Source organism: Pseudomyrmex gracilis, unplaced genomic scaffold (assembly GCF_002006095.1).
Source record: "Pseudomyrmex gracilis isolate BER0280 unplaced genomic scaffold, ASM200609v1 scaffold_86, whole genome shotgun sequence".
Classification (NCBI taxonomy): domain Eukaryota; kingdom Metazoa; phylum Arthropoda; class Insecta; order Hymenoptera; family Formicidae; genus Pseudomyrmex; species Pseudomyrmex gracilis.
Genome location: NW_018020670.1, coordinates 296,580 through 315,878, shown reverse-complemented (window position 1 = coordinate 315,878; position 19,299 = coordinate 296,580). Strand labels below are relative to the sequence as shown.

The 19,299-nt window shown below is 38.4% G+C and overlaps 2 protein-coding genes across 4 annotated transcripts in view; one reads left to right on the top strand and one right to left on the bottom strand.

The window, feature by feature from the left end:
• The first annotated feature begins 3 nt into the window (after positions 1–3).
• LOC109855305 (G-protein coupled receptor Mth2) lies at positions 4–12,526 on the top strand. 2 transcript variants are annotated; one of them, XM_020429421.1, is made up of 10 exons: positions 4–584; positions 704–1,254; positions 1,932–2,288; positions 3,115–3,409; positions 3,553–3,778; positions 4,299–4,504; positions 4,604–4,682; positions 6,296–6,477; positions 7,257–7,434; positions 8,906–12,526. In XM_020429421.1, the coding sequence occupies exons 2-10, from the start codon at positions 973–975 to the stop codon at positions 9,258–9,260; spliced, it is 2,160 nt and encodes a 719-aa protein (XP_020285010.1). In that variant the 5' UTR covers positions 4–584; positions 704–972; the 3' UTR covers positions 9,261–12,526. The 2 variants fall into 2 exon arrangements, with proteins under 2 accessions (XP_020285010.1, XP_020285009.1); XM_020429420.1 differs by lacking the exon at positions 4–584 and having other exon boundaries at positions 637–1,254.
• Positions 12,527–12,631: 105 nt separating this feature from the next.
• Positions 12,632–19,299, bottom strand: part of LOC109855306 (mitochondrial sodium/hydrogen exchanger 9B2) — a 19,305-nt gene continuing 12,637 nt past the window's right edge. The window contains exons 4-6 of one of the 2 annotated variants that reach the window (XM_020429424.1): positions 17,552–17,752; positions 15,102–15,266; positions 12,632–13,632 (exon numbers count right to left, since the gene is read on the bottom strand). In XM_020429424.1, coding sequence (XP_020285013.1) covers positions 13,105–13,632; positions 15,102–15,266; positions 17,552–17,752 — 894 coding nt within the window. In that variant the 3' untranslated portion in view covers positions 12,632–13,104. The remainder of the gene's footprint in view (positions 13,633–15,101; positions 15,267–17,551; positions 17,753–19,299) is intronic. The other variant, XM_020429423.1, reaches the window with a different exon arrangement.

Genomic DNA, 19,299 nt, shown 5'->3' with positions numbered 1-19,299 from the left:
TGCTTAGTACCCGCGAACAGCGACGCGTGCACGAAGTTGATCAGTCTCAACCACGCTCTCGCGTTCGTCGCATGCGAGCTTTCGCGTCTTATTCCGAAGTAACGAAGCTCGGATGTGCTCCGAGATTAATTGTGACGCCAATTCAATAACGTTGTATAAAATTAATTGCCCAAATATATAAATCTTCGGAACGTTGCTTGGAAGAACACACGCGCGACACAACTCGATTGCGCTCTGGTGAAAAAGAACCGCGGACAACATCTCATCCGGTGTTCAACTTAATCACCCGGGGGAAAAAAAAGAAAAAAAACGAGAAAGAAACAGGAAAAGGACGAGACAGTTGCAACTTTGCAATTCCAGATTTTTGATACAAAAAAAAACGATAACAAGTTGACAAACTACGAAAGATGTTTGTCATTAAAAATTTACGCTTATTTATTTATTAATATTTAATAGCACTTGCGCGTACACACGCGTAGACGTAAAACTATCCAAGAGCTTGACTCAACCGAAGTAACGTAAACGTTTGAGAAGAGAAGAGAAGAGGAATAATGAGAAAATATACAAGAATACAATAACTCAGTGTATAAAAAAAAAAACAATATTTGTATACAAGAATTTAACTTTGAGAATAATAAGAAAAAGAGAAACATTTTTTTTCGAGAGAAAGATTTTTAATTTTATTTTAAATTATATATTACAGCTCTTATATGTGTCTGTGTGCTAATCGAAGAGTGGCGGCAATTGAGAATATACAAAGATCGATGTAAAATATACAAGAGCAAGAGAACTATTTGATGATTTAAAAAAATAATGTTGATTTCAAAGCGCAGCTACGTGGTAACGGATGTTACAATCAGAGAGAGAGCAGTAATTTGAACGCGACGTCGAGTTGCACGTACTACGTACAGAGAGAAGCGACGAAGATCGTTTGCGCGAGATAAACATACAATTAAACCTTTATGTGTCATTATGTTCGCGGCAAATTTTATTTTGCTTGTACTGTCCTTGACAAAAGTGTCATCGGAATTGTATCTAACGAAATGTTGCGAACCGGGAAAGATCTTCTCGGGACAATGGAACACGTCTGAGGTAAACTGTGTTTCGGTGCCTAACAGCAGCCGAATGGAAGCTGAAGTTTTCCAGTGGAACGCCACCGCGGTATTCCAAGGCTTTCCGCGATGTGACGAACCCGAGGACATTACGATCACGCCGCTTTACAATTTCGATAACAATTTCGAAGAAATTTTCGAGGTAAATCGTACAATAAGAGATAATTCGCGGAAAATTGATTTCCTCCGAGATGAAAATTGCGTCTTCTGATCGGTTTGCTTCTAATCTAAAAAAAAAAAAAAAAAACCCAAATGCGCGTTTAGATATACGATGAAATAAAATCTACACACCCACATGTAAAGTGAGACGTTGGTATAATATCAGATGGAATTTCACTTGTGCGTGTTCTGTGTTAATTTGAATTTGTTAATTTGAATTTCGGAGATATTCTTCAAGTTAGAAAACCAACCACTCCCTTGATAGTCAGCCACACCTCTCATTTGTCTAAGTATATTTAGTCATGACATAATTTTGTTCTTTAGAAAAGAGGTAAGAATATATATATGAATATGTATGTATACGTATCCGGTATAAAGTAAGCGATAAAAAATAAATTCGCACGCACACGTGTTTATCTAGATCGTTTTTTTTTTTTTTTTTCAGTCGTATTAAAAAATAAGTTAACTCGTAAACAATGCTATCTCATCTCTTGGTAATTGCGTGGAAGCTGCTCTGTGTAATCAACTCCGCACTATCCAATTCCACTTGCGCAATCGATTATATGAAACGCCGGCCATCCGGCGGTTTAAATATAGCGTCGTAGAAAAATGTGTCAAATATTGGTGACTCTTACGAAATGTGACGAAATGTGTTCGCAGATGCCGGCCTGTCTTGAAACGCTTCACGAGCAAACGAGCGAGAAGAGCGTCTTGATAGCCGTTCATTGTCGATCCTACAAAGATGAGCGCAACAAAACGTTTATTAAGAACAACGTTACGTTTCCGCCGTTCGCGCACGTTAGAAAATGCTGTCCCTCCAATGAGATTTTCGATACACGTGCAAAAACTTGCGTACGTCAAACGAACGAATCACAGAATCTCGTGGAGTTTTTGCCGAACAGATCGACGATTGCAAATCTGTCGGTGACGACCACAGGTCCGCCTAAGTGCACAGGTCCGATTGTCGATTACACGATCGACAAAGACGACGTTTTTTTGCGGAACGCTAATTACTGGGTGAGCCTCCAAACTGCTTATGCGCAGTATGCACATGTTTTCTCGAACGTATATAAATAAATTTAAACGTATTGTTAGCGTTTGCTTTTGCGAGATTCGTTTGTTTTTCCCAATTGTTTCTCTTCATGTGCACATAAATTTCTCACTGCTTTCCGTTACTCCTTCATCAAATTTTTGCAATTTTTTTCTCGAGAACATTTTGGTTTATCCTTCCATTTTCCACCATCTTTTTCTTTTACCGCGTATTCGTTCATTACCTCTCGTTTTAGTTAAGATTACGTTTTTCGCTTTGCTTATATTTGGAAAAGTTTTTGCACAAGCTTTATTGATGTTATTTTACTGTTATATCTCTCTCGTTCTGTCTCTCTCTTTTTTCTCTGTATTTTTTTTTTTATAAATATAGGTTTTTAATATGTTGTTATTTTTGATATTTTATTACTTTAAATTGTTTGTGTAATATTACTGAACTGATTTAGTTATTATTGCTGTTATTTCACATGTTTGTACATACATTGTTATTAATTATTTCGTTGCGCTAAAACAAAAATTATATTATTAAGTTCTTAGAAACAGAATTGTCTGATTAAGTTGTAAAAAGAAAAATCTCTGGAGTTTATATCATGTAATATTTCTTGCACGTAATCGTCAGTACCTAGTTGCAATCTTCTTTTTTTTTTTTCAAATGAAAATTCTCGAGATGTCTCATCATTCGCATGACATTGTATGTAACATCAAGAAAATCATCAGTAATCTTATCCATATCTTCTCTCGCGTTGCACGCGGTGCGAATTAAAATTACAAAAGGTGATTACAAATAACTTAACAGGTGACGGTTTCGTCGTTAAAGAATAATTTGGTCTTCAGAGAGGAATTTCTTGCTAGCGAGAATAGTTCCTGTCTCGACGTAATGCCGTATTCCGAACGAAAGTTGGTGGCGCGCGTCTGCAGAGATCCGGACTACTGCGATCGAAACGCTTGCATCAGGAAGTGTTGCGCCGAGGGTGAGGTGTACGCGAAGGGATGCAGCAATCTCACTGTGCCGGACGAGCCGAAAGAGTTTCACGAGGCTTTCGCAAACGCTCTGAATCAGACCAAAAACTCCAATTTCATCTCGACCAAAGGTTGAACAAAGACTTTACGACTTATTTAAAATTTACGCGCACACACATACCAATTGCTTAATAATATTCTATAACGATGACGTAAGCGAAATAATAAAAGTTTTCGAGATACAAATGTTAATTGTTTTTATTTGATTGCTCAGATTACGGCGTCTTGATTGGGAAGCCGTGCACGAACGGCATGTACCCTATCAATCCGAGAAGAGAAGATTGGTGGCTGTCGTCAGACAATCATGTTTTCGTCAATAATTACCATGAGCCTAACGACGTAAACGGATACTGTATGGACATTTTAAAAAGGAAATCCGACTATAACTTTTATTTGTTCTTATGCTTTCCGGAAAAAGAGAAAGACAACAATCAAATCAGGTACACAATCGCGCGATTGTATATTTCTACATTTTAAAAAACGCATTATTTAATAACTATTATATTGTAAAGATTTGTGTCAACTTGAAATTATGTAAAAAAAAAAAAAAACTATCCACGAGTTTCCGAGATAAATTCGAAAATTAAAGCGAATAACGCGTTTGTTACGAGCATATAATATCACATATTATTTCGTAACAATGCTCTTCCGAATGTCCCTGCTGCGAATTCTGTTAAATTTCGAAACACTCGACCGGGAGCGGTCTGACTTGATTAAACTTCGGTCAAGTCAAACAAACCCCGGCGCGCGATAAAACAGTAAGCTCGGCAAATGTACAAAATCTCTGCAGATTGTCCGAGTTGCGTGGGAGAAAAGAAGACATTTATCAACGTCCGTTCAAATTGAGACGAAATAAAACGGAATAGATCAATCTCGGGCCGTCAAACAAACACACACACACATCGCGTGAAAAAAATATTTTGTAAATTTTTTTTTGCGATATGTTTCCCCGTCCGACAGGTTGCTGCTGAACTTCGTCCTGCTGATCGTCAGCTGCGTGTTTTCTCTAATCACTCTGCTGGTGTACGCGTGTCTTCCGAGTCTGCGAAATCTTCACGGAAAAACGCTCATGTGCTACGTGAGCAGTTTGCTCTCGGCCTATATCTGTTTAGCGATCACCTATCAAATTAACGCCAATGATGCTCCCATAACGTGCAAAGTAGTAGGTAGGTTAGTGCGATACGCATTTATTTATCCTCGATCGAGCGAGAAAAATTGCGTACGAACAGCGTCAGGAACGATGTTTCTTTTGTTTTCTTTTTCAGCTTACACCATGCTGTTTTCCTTCCTCTCGGCGTTTTCCTGGCTGAACGTCATGTGCTTCGACATATGGTGGACTTTCGGGTGAGTGCGAATCGAATCAAATGGTGTTATGTGTAATTGAGGAAATTGGACACAAATTGGAAAATCAATAATCGTTCCTCTACGTCAACCGATTGCTTGGGTTCCTTAACCCTTTTGCTGACGGCGAAGTCTGACGCAAACCCGCGTGACAAAACTTTTCGCTAGCGCGCATTCTGCAGAAAGCAAAAAAGTCGTTGAAGGTCATTGAATTGCGGCGAATCAATATAAAAATATATGAACATCGATAATAAATTCCCGAAGATGGTTTTTGAGTGTGAAACGCGTTAGTGTCATTTTTTTATACTAACGTTTCCGTTCGCTTCATCAAGGTTTCGATATCAGGCTGTTCTTAGAATTCTGATGAAGCAAACCGAATTGTCGATATAAAAACAACATTAACGCGGTGGTTCAAATCACAAAAAAAAGCATCTTCTGAAATTTTTATTACAACACACCGCGAAAGCATCAAATGTCATCAGATCAAGTACTCGGTAATAAATACCGAACGCCTGAAAGCGCCGATAGCTCAGATGACACGACTCAGTAAAAAAAAAGGCCAATGACGCGGACAGCATATCCTAAATAAACTTTCAAAACGTCTAAGTGACGCCAACAACAAAATTAGTTAAATTACGTAACGATGAGGTTTAAGAAAATTCATCGCGAAGGCGTCTTATTTATCCGATGGTTCCCAATTGACTTCTATAAAAATATCTCATTGTCGCCGTTTGTGTGCGTGCCGTTTCCATTAACCCTCTCATTGTGAGCGCAATAGCCTCTCTTCGAAATTTCTCATCGCACACCACGTGTCTACTGGAAGAAGAAGAAAAAATATACACACACCGAACATTAAATACCGAAATGACTCAACGCGTTTTTATATAGCGCCGACACTATGTGCATAACGCGCCGCAAACTATTCACAAAGAGATTCGAAGAGAAATCTGCAACATATCGGGGAAAAAAAAAAATAAATAAATTGCTGTCGAATATTTATTGTTTACGTTTTTGTTTTTTTTGTTGTTTCAATTGAACACAACGCGCTAATGTAAACGTGGATTACAACAATAAATCTTCTCGAAGAACTTTCGTTAAAAACTAGCGAGAGAAGTTATCTTCAGCATGAGATATGATGCAAAAATGACTTCTCTTCGTATGAGACCGCGTCTTGCCTGTCGTCCCCTTGGCGCTTACGAACGTTTGTGTGTTCAAGACGCTATTCTAGTTGGAGGATTTGTAAATATACGGAGAAAATAGATCCCCGCGTCGGTGGCGTCGCCGACGAGATGATACGATCTTTAATGCTGTACGCGATCAAGAATTCTACGAGTCTCGCCGCTCTCGCGTTATTCAGTTTCCGCCGTGCGTCGAAAGCGAATTACGTTCGTGTAACGTTCCGTGGAATTTTACGCTTAGATCCTTGCAGATTAATGATTCATCGAATTGACTTTGATGTGCCAAGATGATTCATCTTTTTGACATGACATTTGAATGATCGAAACGTATTTTACGCCTATAACTTTCATTCAGTTTCATTCGAATGTTGTTCGACGATATATTGAATTTTAAATGTTAAATAAAAATAACTTAATAAATAATTTTTTTTCTAACAGAGTTCAACGTGGAAGTACGATTGCAAGGGCGCGTGGACATAAAAAGAGATTTCTGTTGTACTGTTTAAACGCTTGGGGTCTCTCCTTCGTGCTGTCATCGCTGACGATCTTTGCTGACTGCACGGATATCCTACCAAAATATTTGAAACCTGATATCGCCATTGAAAGATGTTGGTTTTCAAGTGAGTCATTAGCCAGTGATCTACCAAATTGCTGTTTAGAAGAGATAATATAAATTTGTTTACACTAATTTTGTACACACGCAGCTCTTTTGAAATAGTTTTCGATCTTGCGCGCTTCATTTGACTTTCAAATATTTTCCATCGAGCTTGTTGTTCTAATTTTATATCTTGCGCGAGTGAATGAACTCGGGATGAGTTTGCAGTTGGGAAAATCCGTTTGGCGTTTCAGGTTTACTCTATTGAGAAAAAGGCAAACGCAAAGCTTTCTTTGATCGTTCCTATCGTCGTAATTATCCGATAATTAAAAAGTTTCCTTCAGAGCAGTTGTATTGATTCAAACTACAGCGAATTCAAGCATCATTGCTTCTCAATATATAAAGTGCAACGAAACTAACTACTCGCGTAATAAGTATCATTTATATCGCCAAAGTAATTGCGCCTGATAACGAACCGGAGAGAAATTCGCAACAAAATGCCGGCGCTGCTGTTCTAAAGCAAAGCAAAACTACTAATAAAGTCATATTATTGAATTAATACTCTTTAACGCAAATGAATCCTACTTAGAGCACGTAATTATTTATTTGCAAAAATATTTAATAATACACACACACACGCATTAGGTAGACAATATCTTTTAACAATATTTTTACGTTTGTATACACAATACGCGTGTCATACAGTTTTTTTAATAATACAAGAAATATATTTATAATTTTACAATATATTTAATATATGAGAGATATATTTTTTAAGGTAATTTTTAATTCAATTTATTGCAGAGAAACAGTCTTCGTATAGCGAGTTAATTTTCTTCATCGCTCCGGTGACAATTCAGTTGATGTCTAATGTGACATTCTTTATTTTCACATTGGTACATTACAACAAGGTGAAAATAGAGATACAAAAAGTCAGCGCGGACACCATAGCGAGCAGGCGATTTCATTCCAACAGAAACAGGTGAGTTTGTCTTTTACGTCACATTGCCGATAATCAACGATTTTCTCTTTATTTTTAAACGCGATAAAAATTCTCGTAATATAAATTTGCAATGAGTAACACATAAATTTTTACCGCGTAACTGTGAGACTTAAATATCTGTTTTTATTATCGAGAACACTTCTTCGAACTTGGTTTTGGAACAACCTCTCTACCTACGCGAGAAAAATTGCTAAACTATTTAAAACAAAAAACTCTCCTCCGGAAATAAAAGTGCACGTGTTCGGAAGAGCATTCTTCGTTTATTCCAATGACGACTATATAGTTTTGCTTTTTTACGTAACTTAAAATAATCAATAAGATTCACGCGCAAAATAATATTACGACACGTCATTTCTTTTGAAAATATTATCTGATACCATCAATTTGAAGAAAAATGTAAAACAAATGTCAAAACGTTTTTTTGTATTAAGTTACAAATAGCCACCGAGTTTTTGTTGTATCGAGTTTTAAATAGCTATTCTCTTTATATATTCCATATAATTGTTTTTTTTTTATAATTTTATATTTTTAATCAAAAATATAAATGTAAATTTATAAATTACTTAAATAAAACAAATGTGTGTAATTTTATATTTTTTAATCAAAAAATATAAAATTATTCGGATGTATGTGTGATCGTATCTGGATGCTCGAAATTATTTGCACATTTCACCGAATTCTTGAGAAGCACTCCTCTCGCTTTCCATTTACCTGTCTACCTCAGTGCCTCAGCAACAATCTCCGTTTCGTCATTAGTGTCGAGGCGCACTCAGGTACAGTGCTGTCTTCAACTTTCTGAAAAAAACTCCACTTTACGATAAAATAAAGGAAATATTTTTTTTATAATGATGATAATTATTATTGTTTCCACGTGACTTTTATTAACATATTTTATTTTGGTAACAACAAACAAATGGGTTTTTAGTTAATCAACACACGTGCTTCCACAACTTCTGTAGCAATTCCAAAAATTTTTGTATTTCTAATAATCACCGAAGAAGATCCTAATTGTTTTGCGTCATACTTCAAACAACTCATTGAAACACGGACACCCGGTTTTACGACCTCGGGTCTTCTTTTCATCTAATGATTCCAAAAGTGTCGTAATGTTTTACGTCAACATTCGTAATGCGATATTTTGTAATAGTACATTTGCATGTACTCTCTATCAAGCGTATGTGCGTGTGTATTACTACATTATTATTATATAACAATACGAGATTTCCACGTTACCTATGAGGTACTACTGCCGACGTGTCGCGACTCGGAAGCGGCACTCGAGCGCGCTCCATCAGCTATGACGAAGTGTGCGCACTGAGATACAGGCAATCAAGGGAAAGCGAGATGCGTGCCTCTCAGAAATCCGTCGAAATGTGCAAACAATTCCGAGCGCTCCTTTCGAAAATCGGTCTTTTATTTTACACTTACAGTGTTTTAAACATTTTGACAGATTCATTATGAACGTCAAACTGTTCATCGTCATGGGAATAGTTTGGACCTTCGAGGTGATATCGTATTTCTTAAACAATTACTTCCAACACTTGACGTGGAAGGACGTGTTTCTCTACACCACCGATGTCTTGAATTGTCTTCAAGGTTTATTGATTTTCATTCTTTTCGTCTTGAAAACTCGCGTTTACCTGGCGCTTCGCAAACGTATGGGATTGAATACAAAGGGAAACCCGACCCCAACGTGCAACGCAACGACGACTCTGCAAGATCCTTACAAAAAAGTCCGAAGAAGTACGAGCAGCAGCACTTTAACGACTACGTTTGTAATCAGCTCGGCGAAAAGTAGCAGTTAAGATTGTTTAGGATAAATAATTGTCTACGTCCTGGGTCGGATCATTAAAAGACAGAGCCTGAGTCTTGTCCAAACACACGGATTTAGAAATTTTATACGTCGAGCGAGAACCTGTTAGGCTCACAGACAGGTCAACCGTTTTTACGACCACCGCCATTCCTTCGTCGTGTGAATGCTTCAGTCTTTTTTTCAGAAACTGAATTTCTATTATCTGAAACGGCATTTTTGGTGATCGACCGAAAAATGCGAAACGGTACTAGATCGAATTGGCGGGATCTCGGTTATTAGTTAAAAAAAATTATTAACACAATGGTTAATAATTTTATATTAACACACAAATTGAAATTAATTTTATTAAGGAACGGAGCGTTACGCGGATCGGAAACTTACGTGTAATTTAAATACAAGAGCGTGTCCTTCATGCACACAAACACAAATATGATTTGTTCGAGAGATATTTGTGTTATCGTGACTGAACATGACTTGCTTCAAGGATGTATACACTTGTTTTTGAAACTTGTAATCGATTAAGTTAATATATTGCGAAAATTTCAATCGTAGCCAAAGAGGGGCGAACCCCAGGTAAAGCGTGTTCGGATTAAAACACAATTAATGAAATTGTGTGATGTTGTAATTGTATCAATGAATATCAATGAATTGTTATATTATTGTGTTATTGGTTTAATAACGAAGCACACCAGCACCTTAATTATTTAAAAAAAACTGCGTCAACTTACCTTCTTCCGACAATCGTAGACAGGTAATGAGCGAGTTCGGCAACGGCAAAGACGATCAAAGAGGTAAATGCGGCTATCACACAAGACGATCGCAGAAGTTAATACACAGCTCGGGGCTGTGAACGCTACCCTTTTATACCGTAATCTAAAGCGGTAAGGCATGATTCGTGGATCTTCCAATAGGAATGGAGAATAAGTTTCCACTTTAGATCCTTGCGTCACCTGGCTCTCTTATTCGTTAATTCATGGTCGATTTTACAGCAGATCTACCAGTCACAGGCTACCGCGCTGTCGCATGATTTTCGGCAAAATCTTCTTATCGAGTGAACCTTACCCTAAGGTAAGGCGCCGGGCATTTTCCGGGCGCACAATTCATGGCTTTGTTTTTAGAACGCACATCTGCAACACATTTTTTTCTTCGACGTATGACGTCTCTCTCTCTCTCTCTGCTCTTAAAATTTCTAAGAAATCCGCTTAAAATTCAGAGGACTAGCTTCTATATACAAAAAATATGATCAATAAGTAATAAATAATTAGCTTCTACAAATTATTTCCATTGAGTAAATTTTTGTATTCTTGAGAACACGCGCAGAGTTGTTGATCTCTTGTATAATCAAGTTCTCTGCTCTCGATTCGATTATTGTAAACTAAATGTTTTCCTCTCGATTTCTGACAGTATGTCTATTGTTCTCGTTGCGAATAAAAAAAGGGAACTGTAAGTCTACAGAAAGATTTAACATAATTTATGTATGTGTGTGCGTGTGCGTGTGTACACATTATACAATAAGTGACAATTGCAAAGTGACGATTACAAAGTACTCGAAACGACGTGTAGATAGCGACAGTAGTATCACATTGCTGTTGTTGTTAATAAGTTTTATCTTTCAGAAGAACAAAAGGCAAACGCGCTGGCTCATTATTGCACAATAGTGTGTTTGTGTTGACAATTCGTCAAAGCACAGACGCGCTCTCAGTGTGATTTTCAAGAGACAATGCATCGGTACTCACGCTTGCAACCGCGTTGACTAAACTTTACGAGTCGGAACTTCTCAATTTGTCTGTCTGCCTTATCTATCTCATTCGCGTGATTTCGATTTGTTTCCAAATCCGAAAAAAAAAATGGCTCGGCGCGAAAGAAGATTTTCGAGCAACAACAAGCGAAAGTTATCGATGCGGCAAACGGCAACATTTTGAAGAGTCTCGAGAAATCGTTCTATCAAAATGAGACAAGTGCTCTCTCGAGAAGCCGATCAAAGTAGAAGACGACGACTACATCGAGAACAAAAAAAAAAATACATTTCAACCCGATAAATTGTTGCTTAACTTCTCATTTCGAGAATACTCTTGCGTCAATCTTGTGTATAATATAACAGTGTGTTAGTTGTGTTAATATTCATCGTTTTAAGGAAACATAATATAATTAATCTGATATGCGATTATATATTGTAAAACGTCGAGCTATATAAATATTGGGCCGGCATTGAATCCCAATAAATTCAGATAGACGCGCGACGATCTTTTCTCTCTCACACTTCCACGTTCTTTTACAAACTATGTTATGTACTTTATGTTCCGTTCTGGAATTTCCTGTGTTTATGATACGGTACGATAATACCGGACGTCAGCACGAGAGAACATCATCATCAAAGTAGCAATCTTCAAAATGGCGACGTTCATACGCGTATTTGTTGGCAAGTTTGACGTACATATATTGACCGCGCGTTCCGATATTCACCGCCACCGTACTGGAAATCTATGACACATATGTGTGACACAAAGACGATTTTATAATATTGGCAGTTAATATCGGAACGCAGCCACAATTTGATCCGCAACGGCTTAAGTTACTTTATTTTAAAGTAACGCAAAAAGCAAATCTAAGTTTGTCAAGATTAATTTGTACATAGTTTGCGACTCAAATCTAGAGTTTTGGTTTTTTTATTTTCCTTTCACATTAAAAGAAATCTCTCTGGAGACGAGAGCCTCCTTTGAAGAAAGAGATAAGAAGATCTCGTAATATAAACTTTGTGTGACTGGTGTGACTTCTGTAATGTTGGACCTGGCATCTTCTCTCGCGCGGCGAGATTTATTTCTCTATTTCCGACACGTTTTATTTAAAATCGTAAAATCTGCGATAACGCAGACGTTATTTAATCTTATTAATCAGCCGGAACTATAGCGGCTAAAATCAACGTGTGATTTTTTTTTTTTATACATTGTGAATAATTATATCATCGACGTGCGATGTTGATTTCACATTTCATACGTGTGTTACAAAAATATCATTATGCAACAGATGTGAGAGATAGCAATCGACTTTCTTTTTTTCGTGGAAATAACGATGTAAATATTTGCAACAACAATGTAAATCGTTAAATTGTTATCATTACGTATCAAACAGATAAAACGCACAGCCTCGTCTTATTTAAAAAAATAATATAGAGATATAAAATCAACGTGTGAATTCAGCAAAACTATGTACACGTGTAATAACAATGTTTTTACATAATCTTTTATTTATATATATATATATATATGTTCGTGCTCACGAAGTAAAATCACGAAAAAGAGAAATTTATATATATATATATTTATATATATACACATATAATATTATTATAAATAAATCTATCGAAAAATATGACGGATATTCATATTTAAAAATCCACATAATATTTCATCGATTCTTAGCTTTGTAGATTTTCAATAACCGGATTCTCATCAGTTTGTAATATTTTTCAGAATTTGTCTGAATCGTAACATTTTTACACTTTATAGAAATGCGTTTTTTTTTTTTTGTATTTCTCGGAATGACGCGGAAAAACGAGCCACGCCGTCTCAAATATATAATTTCTTACTACTACGATATTACTTACTCATATCTCTGTTAATATAAGCATTTAAAACAATGTCAGTTGGTTAATTGTCAATAATTACGTCAATAATTGTTGCGACACGATTAATTCGGATCCATTTGTAATCTCATCGTCTTCCGAATTCTTGAAATATTTTCCGCGCATCGATCGAGTCTTTTAACCCTTGAGGAACCGTGACACTCTCGGAAAACGAGCTCGCAGCGCGACTTTGAATCCGAATAGTACGCGATTGTCAGAGTTTCCGTTCGTTCGCAGTTTCCTCAAGGTCGGGATCTTCATTGATGATTGAGATATCGCGAATTGATGGCCTGCGAGTTCTCCAAGCTTCCGGGGGTGCGACCGGAACGGTAGTCTTCGTCAATAATTTCGGTCCTGATAGGGAGATAATGATAGCTCCTGCCGGAGCGGTAAGAACGACCGAGAGCACGCACAGCATCAGCACCATTTCGGCGTATTCGACCTGTCGTTCGTCATTCTTGTCGACCTCGTCAAGCGTGACAGGACCCAGAGCCGCCTGCACGGTCGCCTTAACCATCAGGGACAAAGCGATAAATATTTTCTCCTTCGTATTGAGTTTCGAACCAATCCCGACCAATATTGTTATCGCAATTCGAATAACAATACCGGCAATTAAACAACTCAGTCCGAGGTAGACGGTTTTGCCTTCGAGCTCGCTGATTTTGATTTGCGCGCCGGTGACGCCGAACAAAATCGGTTCGAATATCATCCAGAAAATCTCGAATGACGTGGCCACCGGATTCTGAAATGCGCAAAAACAGATAGAGGACATGTGAAATGATGAAAAAACCTATAAGAAATTCCGTCGTAAGTGACATCTGATAACTAGATAGACGCACGAGCAAAAAAAAATAGAAGACAGAGTGCAATTCAATTTGCCGGAGGTGCATGTAACGCTGAATATTGAAAAAAAAAAAAAAAAACTGTACGAATAATGACGTTCTGCGAAATTTCCTTTAAAGGAAAGCCGATTCGGCATTCGCGGCCGATAATATCGCATTGCATTGTCCGTGTGCGCTCGATATCGGGGATATGGAAATCTTCCAACGCGCCGCCGCATCGAAATACGAAATATCTGGGAGTTCACGCAACGTGCAGACTCGTATTTATCGCTATTGTTTACACGCTCTCGCGGTGCGTGGGAAATCTCTCGTCGATATTGATTTATTTAATTTAATCCCGCGCAAATTTCCGGATAATGCGGCATAATTCGGTTGCGCGGTGCAAGAACATCACGACGCGCATCTTTTTAATTAAAAAAAAAAAACGTAGCTCTTTTTTTTTTTACTGCGATATTGAAAATTTATTCATTTATCTTTTCTTGTGAGGAAAAAGTTAACTTAATTGCATACAAATGGAATATTACGCCGTACGCGTATATTCAATTTCTCATAAATGACTATAATATTTAATTAATGTACTTATTATATTGTGTAAAAAAGTTATTATGTATATAATATTTGCGCACGTATATTGCGTGCGCGCCTATACACGTATATATATACTTCAAAAACTAATTAATCAAAAAAGATCTCTTAGAGCCGTTTAATAAAAGGAGTCTTTATCTTTATTCAAGAACAATATGCAGGACGTCGCTGTGTCGCGGCCGTGAGCTTTTATGTGACGCAATTATTCGCCAGTAATTAATCTAAGCGAGGTATGAATAGTATCGACGTGCGCGCGAGCGAGCGTATCATACGGCGATAGTATCGACAGATGCCAGTTACAGTCACGTCACGAAATGCGTGCGAAAGAACGTGTCGCCGTCGCCGCTACCGCCATCGCTCGACAGTCGGGAATGCGACACGACGCGGAAATAGGAACGAGCCAGTTGACTCCCAATTCACACCCCGCCGGATAGCGGCGATACGTCGGCCTGAATATTTCACGAAGTTCAAGTTATTGGGGTTGCGGAGAGCGAGCTCTTCCTCTTCCTTTCTCTCTCTCTCTCTCTCTCTATCTATCTATCTATCTATCTTTTTCTCTTTCGGCTGATTAAATATTTAATATTCTTGCGCGCTTTGATTGATTAAAATTGATTCTCATTTATAACCAAAATTGATTATCTCTCACATCTGCTCTGAAGTGAAATTAAACGCACCCAAGTCCATTAATGAGGTTTGCTTTTTTGTACTACCCCTACGTTAGAATTATGGTAGTAATTTTAATGCGCGGAGTTTTGACGACAATTTTATGCAAATCTGTACTTACATCGTCAACTCCCCAGCCTTCCTGCTGCCAGAAGTAACAGCTGACGAAAGCTGCAGCCACAACCGCGAGCGGTCCCGCGCCACCGAGCTCAATTGCCTCGCTGCCGAAAACCGCCAACAACCCACCTCCGAGTAACATCAATACTCTTAGAGGCACTAGGAAGGGCTGCAACATTAGCACGTAAACGAAGTGTTAGGATCTATTCAAGAGCGCCGTGTGCGTGCGTGTGTGTTTTACGATTTACCGAGTGATTTATCGATCTCATTATGAAAGATTAAGTTTCCAAATGTGAAGTCTCTTCTCTTTCTCTTACGCTTGATATATGCAACACGCGCGCGACGACGTAGTTAGATCACGACAGCATCGAATATAAGAGTTCGAGCTCACTTTTATTTAGCGTATGTTTCGATAATTTAATTACGTGTTTTTTTTTGTTTTTTTTTTTTGACAAAAAGGAGCTTGATATTTTGAATTGAAAAAGTAACAAATATCGACAGGAGAGAATTGTTTTGTAATTTTTCGGGAATTTATAACTGATACGAAACGTCGAAAAAAGTGCGTCGCGCGCAAATCTGAGTTGAATCTCAGCGGGTCCGGACAATTAATGGTGCAAAATGGATTTTGCGACTAATCAATTTTAAACGAAGTCGTCCAGGAATAACATCTTCCTGACCTGACGTGGTATTAGGTCGAAGTGGCTGTGAAGTTCATTCCGAAAGTGTCAAATCAGGTTACAGCGAGCTAAGAATATATACTGCAACCATTGCCGCAGCACTGCAACGCTACTAATCTCTTACGTGAACGATACACTTTAGACACGAGGGACGAGGTGCCGATGCGGTAACCGGGAGTGTACACACACTCCCGGTCCCGCTTCCTTCGTCCGGATTCGCGCGCACAAACATTTAATTCAGCTAAATCGATAGCACCACCGAAGCCTCCACCGAGAAAGAGAGAAGAGACTTCGTCTCTCAGCTAAATTTAATTGAATTTCAAATCTCGCGCAATCAACGGAAGAAAACCGAGTTGGGGATCGCATCATCTCTCTTGGGGATAACTCTCCTCTCATTGCGTAACTATATGTATGTATATGTATGTATATGAATGTTGTCAGAAAGCGATCGAGTCGTCGAGATGCAGCCTGGCATTATTTTGAAGAAAATTCATTGTTGTTTCGGGCGCGCTATCCCTATCCATCTAAACGGAAATTCGAAACCGAAGTTTAACTCGAGCTCTCGCGCTAAACTTATTGAGAACAAATAAACTTGCGCACAACGCGCGCTTCCGTTAATTAATAAACTACTTGTTGATTTCTGTATTAAATGTAAGAGCGCGCTCTTTAAAATGTAGCTTCCTGAAGATTTTTAATATTTTCGACGTAAAAAGAGAAAGAGACTCACATCGGTTTTCGTTACAGCAAAAAAAAGAGTCTGCGAAATAATTCGCGAAATAACTATTGTGTGTGCGTGTCCACACATGTGTGCGCATTTAAATTAAATAACAATGTCTAAACGTTTTTGAGCGCGCGCTCGAAAATTTGAAGTATTGGAAAATGTTTCGCGCTCGCGTAAAACGCTCGAAAAGCGCTCGTATACTTGTTGGTTTCCGACGCGGATTTGATCGCGCGCGCGTTTCATAAAGTGTTTACAAGATTTTCACGGCCAAATGATAGCCGCCGTAAGTGGATTTATCCCGCGATAGTAGATTTATTCGGATTTGCGCGTGTACTCCATCCTCGCGAGCGCTTTCGCGGTATGCAGCGGAATCTACTGCGGATATGTATGTATGTACGAGGGAGATTCATCGCGCGCGCGAGAGCGGGGGTGGTGTGTGGGGTGAACGACTTCCCGCCGGGGTTGACCCTATTTCCGCCGTTACTCTTTATTCTTCTATCTCGCGTATTTGGAACAGTCGACTTGCGCGATTTCGCGCGGTTCGCCGATTCAGATTATTACGCAAGATATGCTAATTGTACGGAACCATTATATTCACGCGGCGCACTGCAAGCAATTTCAAAAATCCGTAATCTTCATTCGAAACATCGAAAAACGAATGATGTCGATATCGCATCGAATCTCGCCAAGCGCAGAATAATCCACATAGCATAAAAAATCGAAAGACATTAAATGTAAATATCTAAAAAAAACGTCTAAATTATTTTAGCCATCTATATTATTTATAACGTCTTTCGGACGTTTGCTGTCTGGGAAAATAACTGTCTTACATGTGCTGTCTTCTCGATGGTCAGATATTTGTTTAAAAAAATTCTCAGATATGTAGCGTTGAATATACTCTAATATACTCTATTATATTAATATTAATATTAATATAATATTAATTATAAATATTGTATAATAAAAAAACAATTCTCAAGATTAAATGTAACATTCTTAACAATTACTAGAACAATTCTCTCTTCAATTTTAAGTAATATTACAATAATGTCTTACGTCGCCCTTCTCTGGCACGTATTTGGCCATCCAGCCCCACAAGACGCCGAATCCCAGTCCGCCGATGATGGCAATAGGACCCTGAAGGATCTGGTACCACAGCGCGTCATGGGAGAACATGACGCTCTTGACGATTCCGAAAACCGCGACTGACGCAGCGTCGTCGATTCCAGCTATCGCGATAATCAACGTGGGGATGCCCTGCAAGTGCAACATAATATCGAGGATATTCCCTCGTTAGCTCTCCGCAACGAGTTTGTTGTCGAAACAAGAATCGGTTTCAACGTCATAATATCATTAATTTTGCGCCATCAATATATACGACTAAGCAATATATCCCAAATGAGCGACAACTGCATATTCATAATTGTAATCCAATCGTATCTTTAAACAATTCAAATTACATTGAATATAGATTACGATATATTACGCGGTGGTGGTGAACACGAAGTTTCATTATATCGTTTGATAACAGATTGAATTATGCGCAATGACTAGAGTATAATGGATAGATTCGATTAATTGATCGATTGTTTATTTATCGAGAGTTGTCAATTTACATTCGCTCAGAAAGCTCTTGTGCGTTCGAACCGCTACTTAATTTATTTGCGGAGTTTCAAACGAACGCGCGGCACACGCGCGGAGACAGAGAAAAGAAAAAAGTATTTTTTTATTCATATTTTACGACAAATAAATATTAAGAAAAGAAAACTCAAAGCAAAAAAGGACGAGGACAAAGCGAGCGCCACACGTTTTTTTCTTCGCGAATATTTCGGAATTTAGTTCACAGTTCGGCTCGTCGCTAATGAGAACTTTTTTTTTTTTTTTTTTTTTATCGTCGCACGCACACACTTACAAAAAACCAGACAGATTCTCTCCGCGAGCGACTTCAAAGAGAGATTAAGAAACGCTTGTACGAACGTGCAGAGTAGACTAAAAAGAATTCTTTCCGAGGAAGAAGAACGGGCCGATAGAGCGATGTCGAATGAAAAAGAAAAACTACGAAGAGGAAAGAAGAATCAGCTCCCTTAGAAACTTCTCCATTAGAAAAGACAAATATAACTTTATCTCTTTTACTTGCGTTTGCAAATGTGTTCGCGCGCACGCGCGCGTGTATGTGTGTTTGTGTGTGTTAATGTTACATATAAGCTTCACATTTGTTTTACGCGAAGCGTGTAACACAATTCATCGAAGACTTTGCAAAAGACCGTCGTCTTATTTCAAAAGTAATCCGCTAAGAATCACGATATTTTGTCTTTAAGAAATAAATACTCGGAGAGAACTGCGGACAAAGAGACGAAGAGAGTAATAAAGAAAGAGCAAGAGAGAGAGAGAGAGAGTCGATGAGGCGTTATTGAGTGTAGTCGACGACACTCAAGCACGATTCTTGTTGAAGCTCGGGCGGCGTTATCGGTGTCACGATAGCTCGTTCGGGATTTAAGTCTGCCGACTATCGTGATTTTCGTTGCTGCTTACACGACGAGAGAGAGATAGAGAGAGAGAGAAAAAGTGAGTGAGCGAGTGAGTGAAAGAGAGAAAGGAAGTCTAATAGATCGCGATGATGGCGGTGATGAGCCGAGGAGGTCAGCGGTCGAGTTTCTTCGCGCTCGCGTCATTAACGTGTTCCCGTGTAGGTGCGCGCTCTCGCTGATGCTCGTAAGTAGACCGAAAGCTCGCGACGATAATCGGTCAACGTCTCGTCCTACAAAATTTTTCTCTTTTCACCAGTTTTTTTTTTTTTTTTTTTT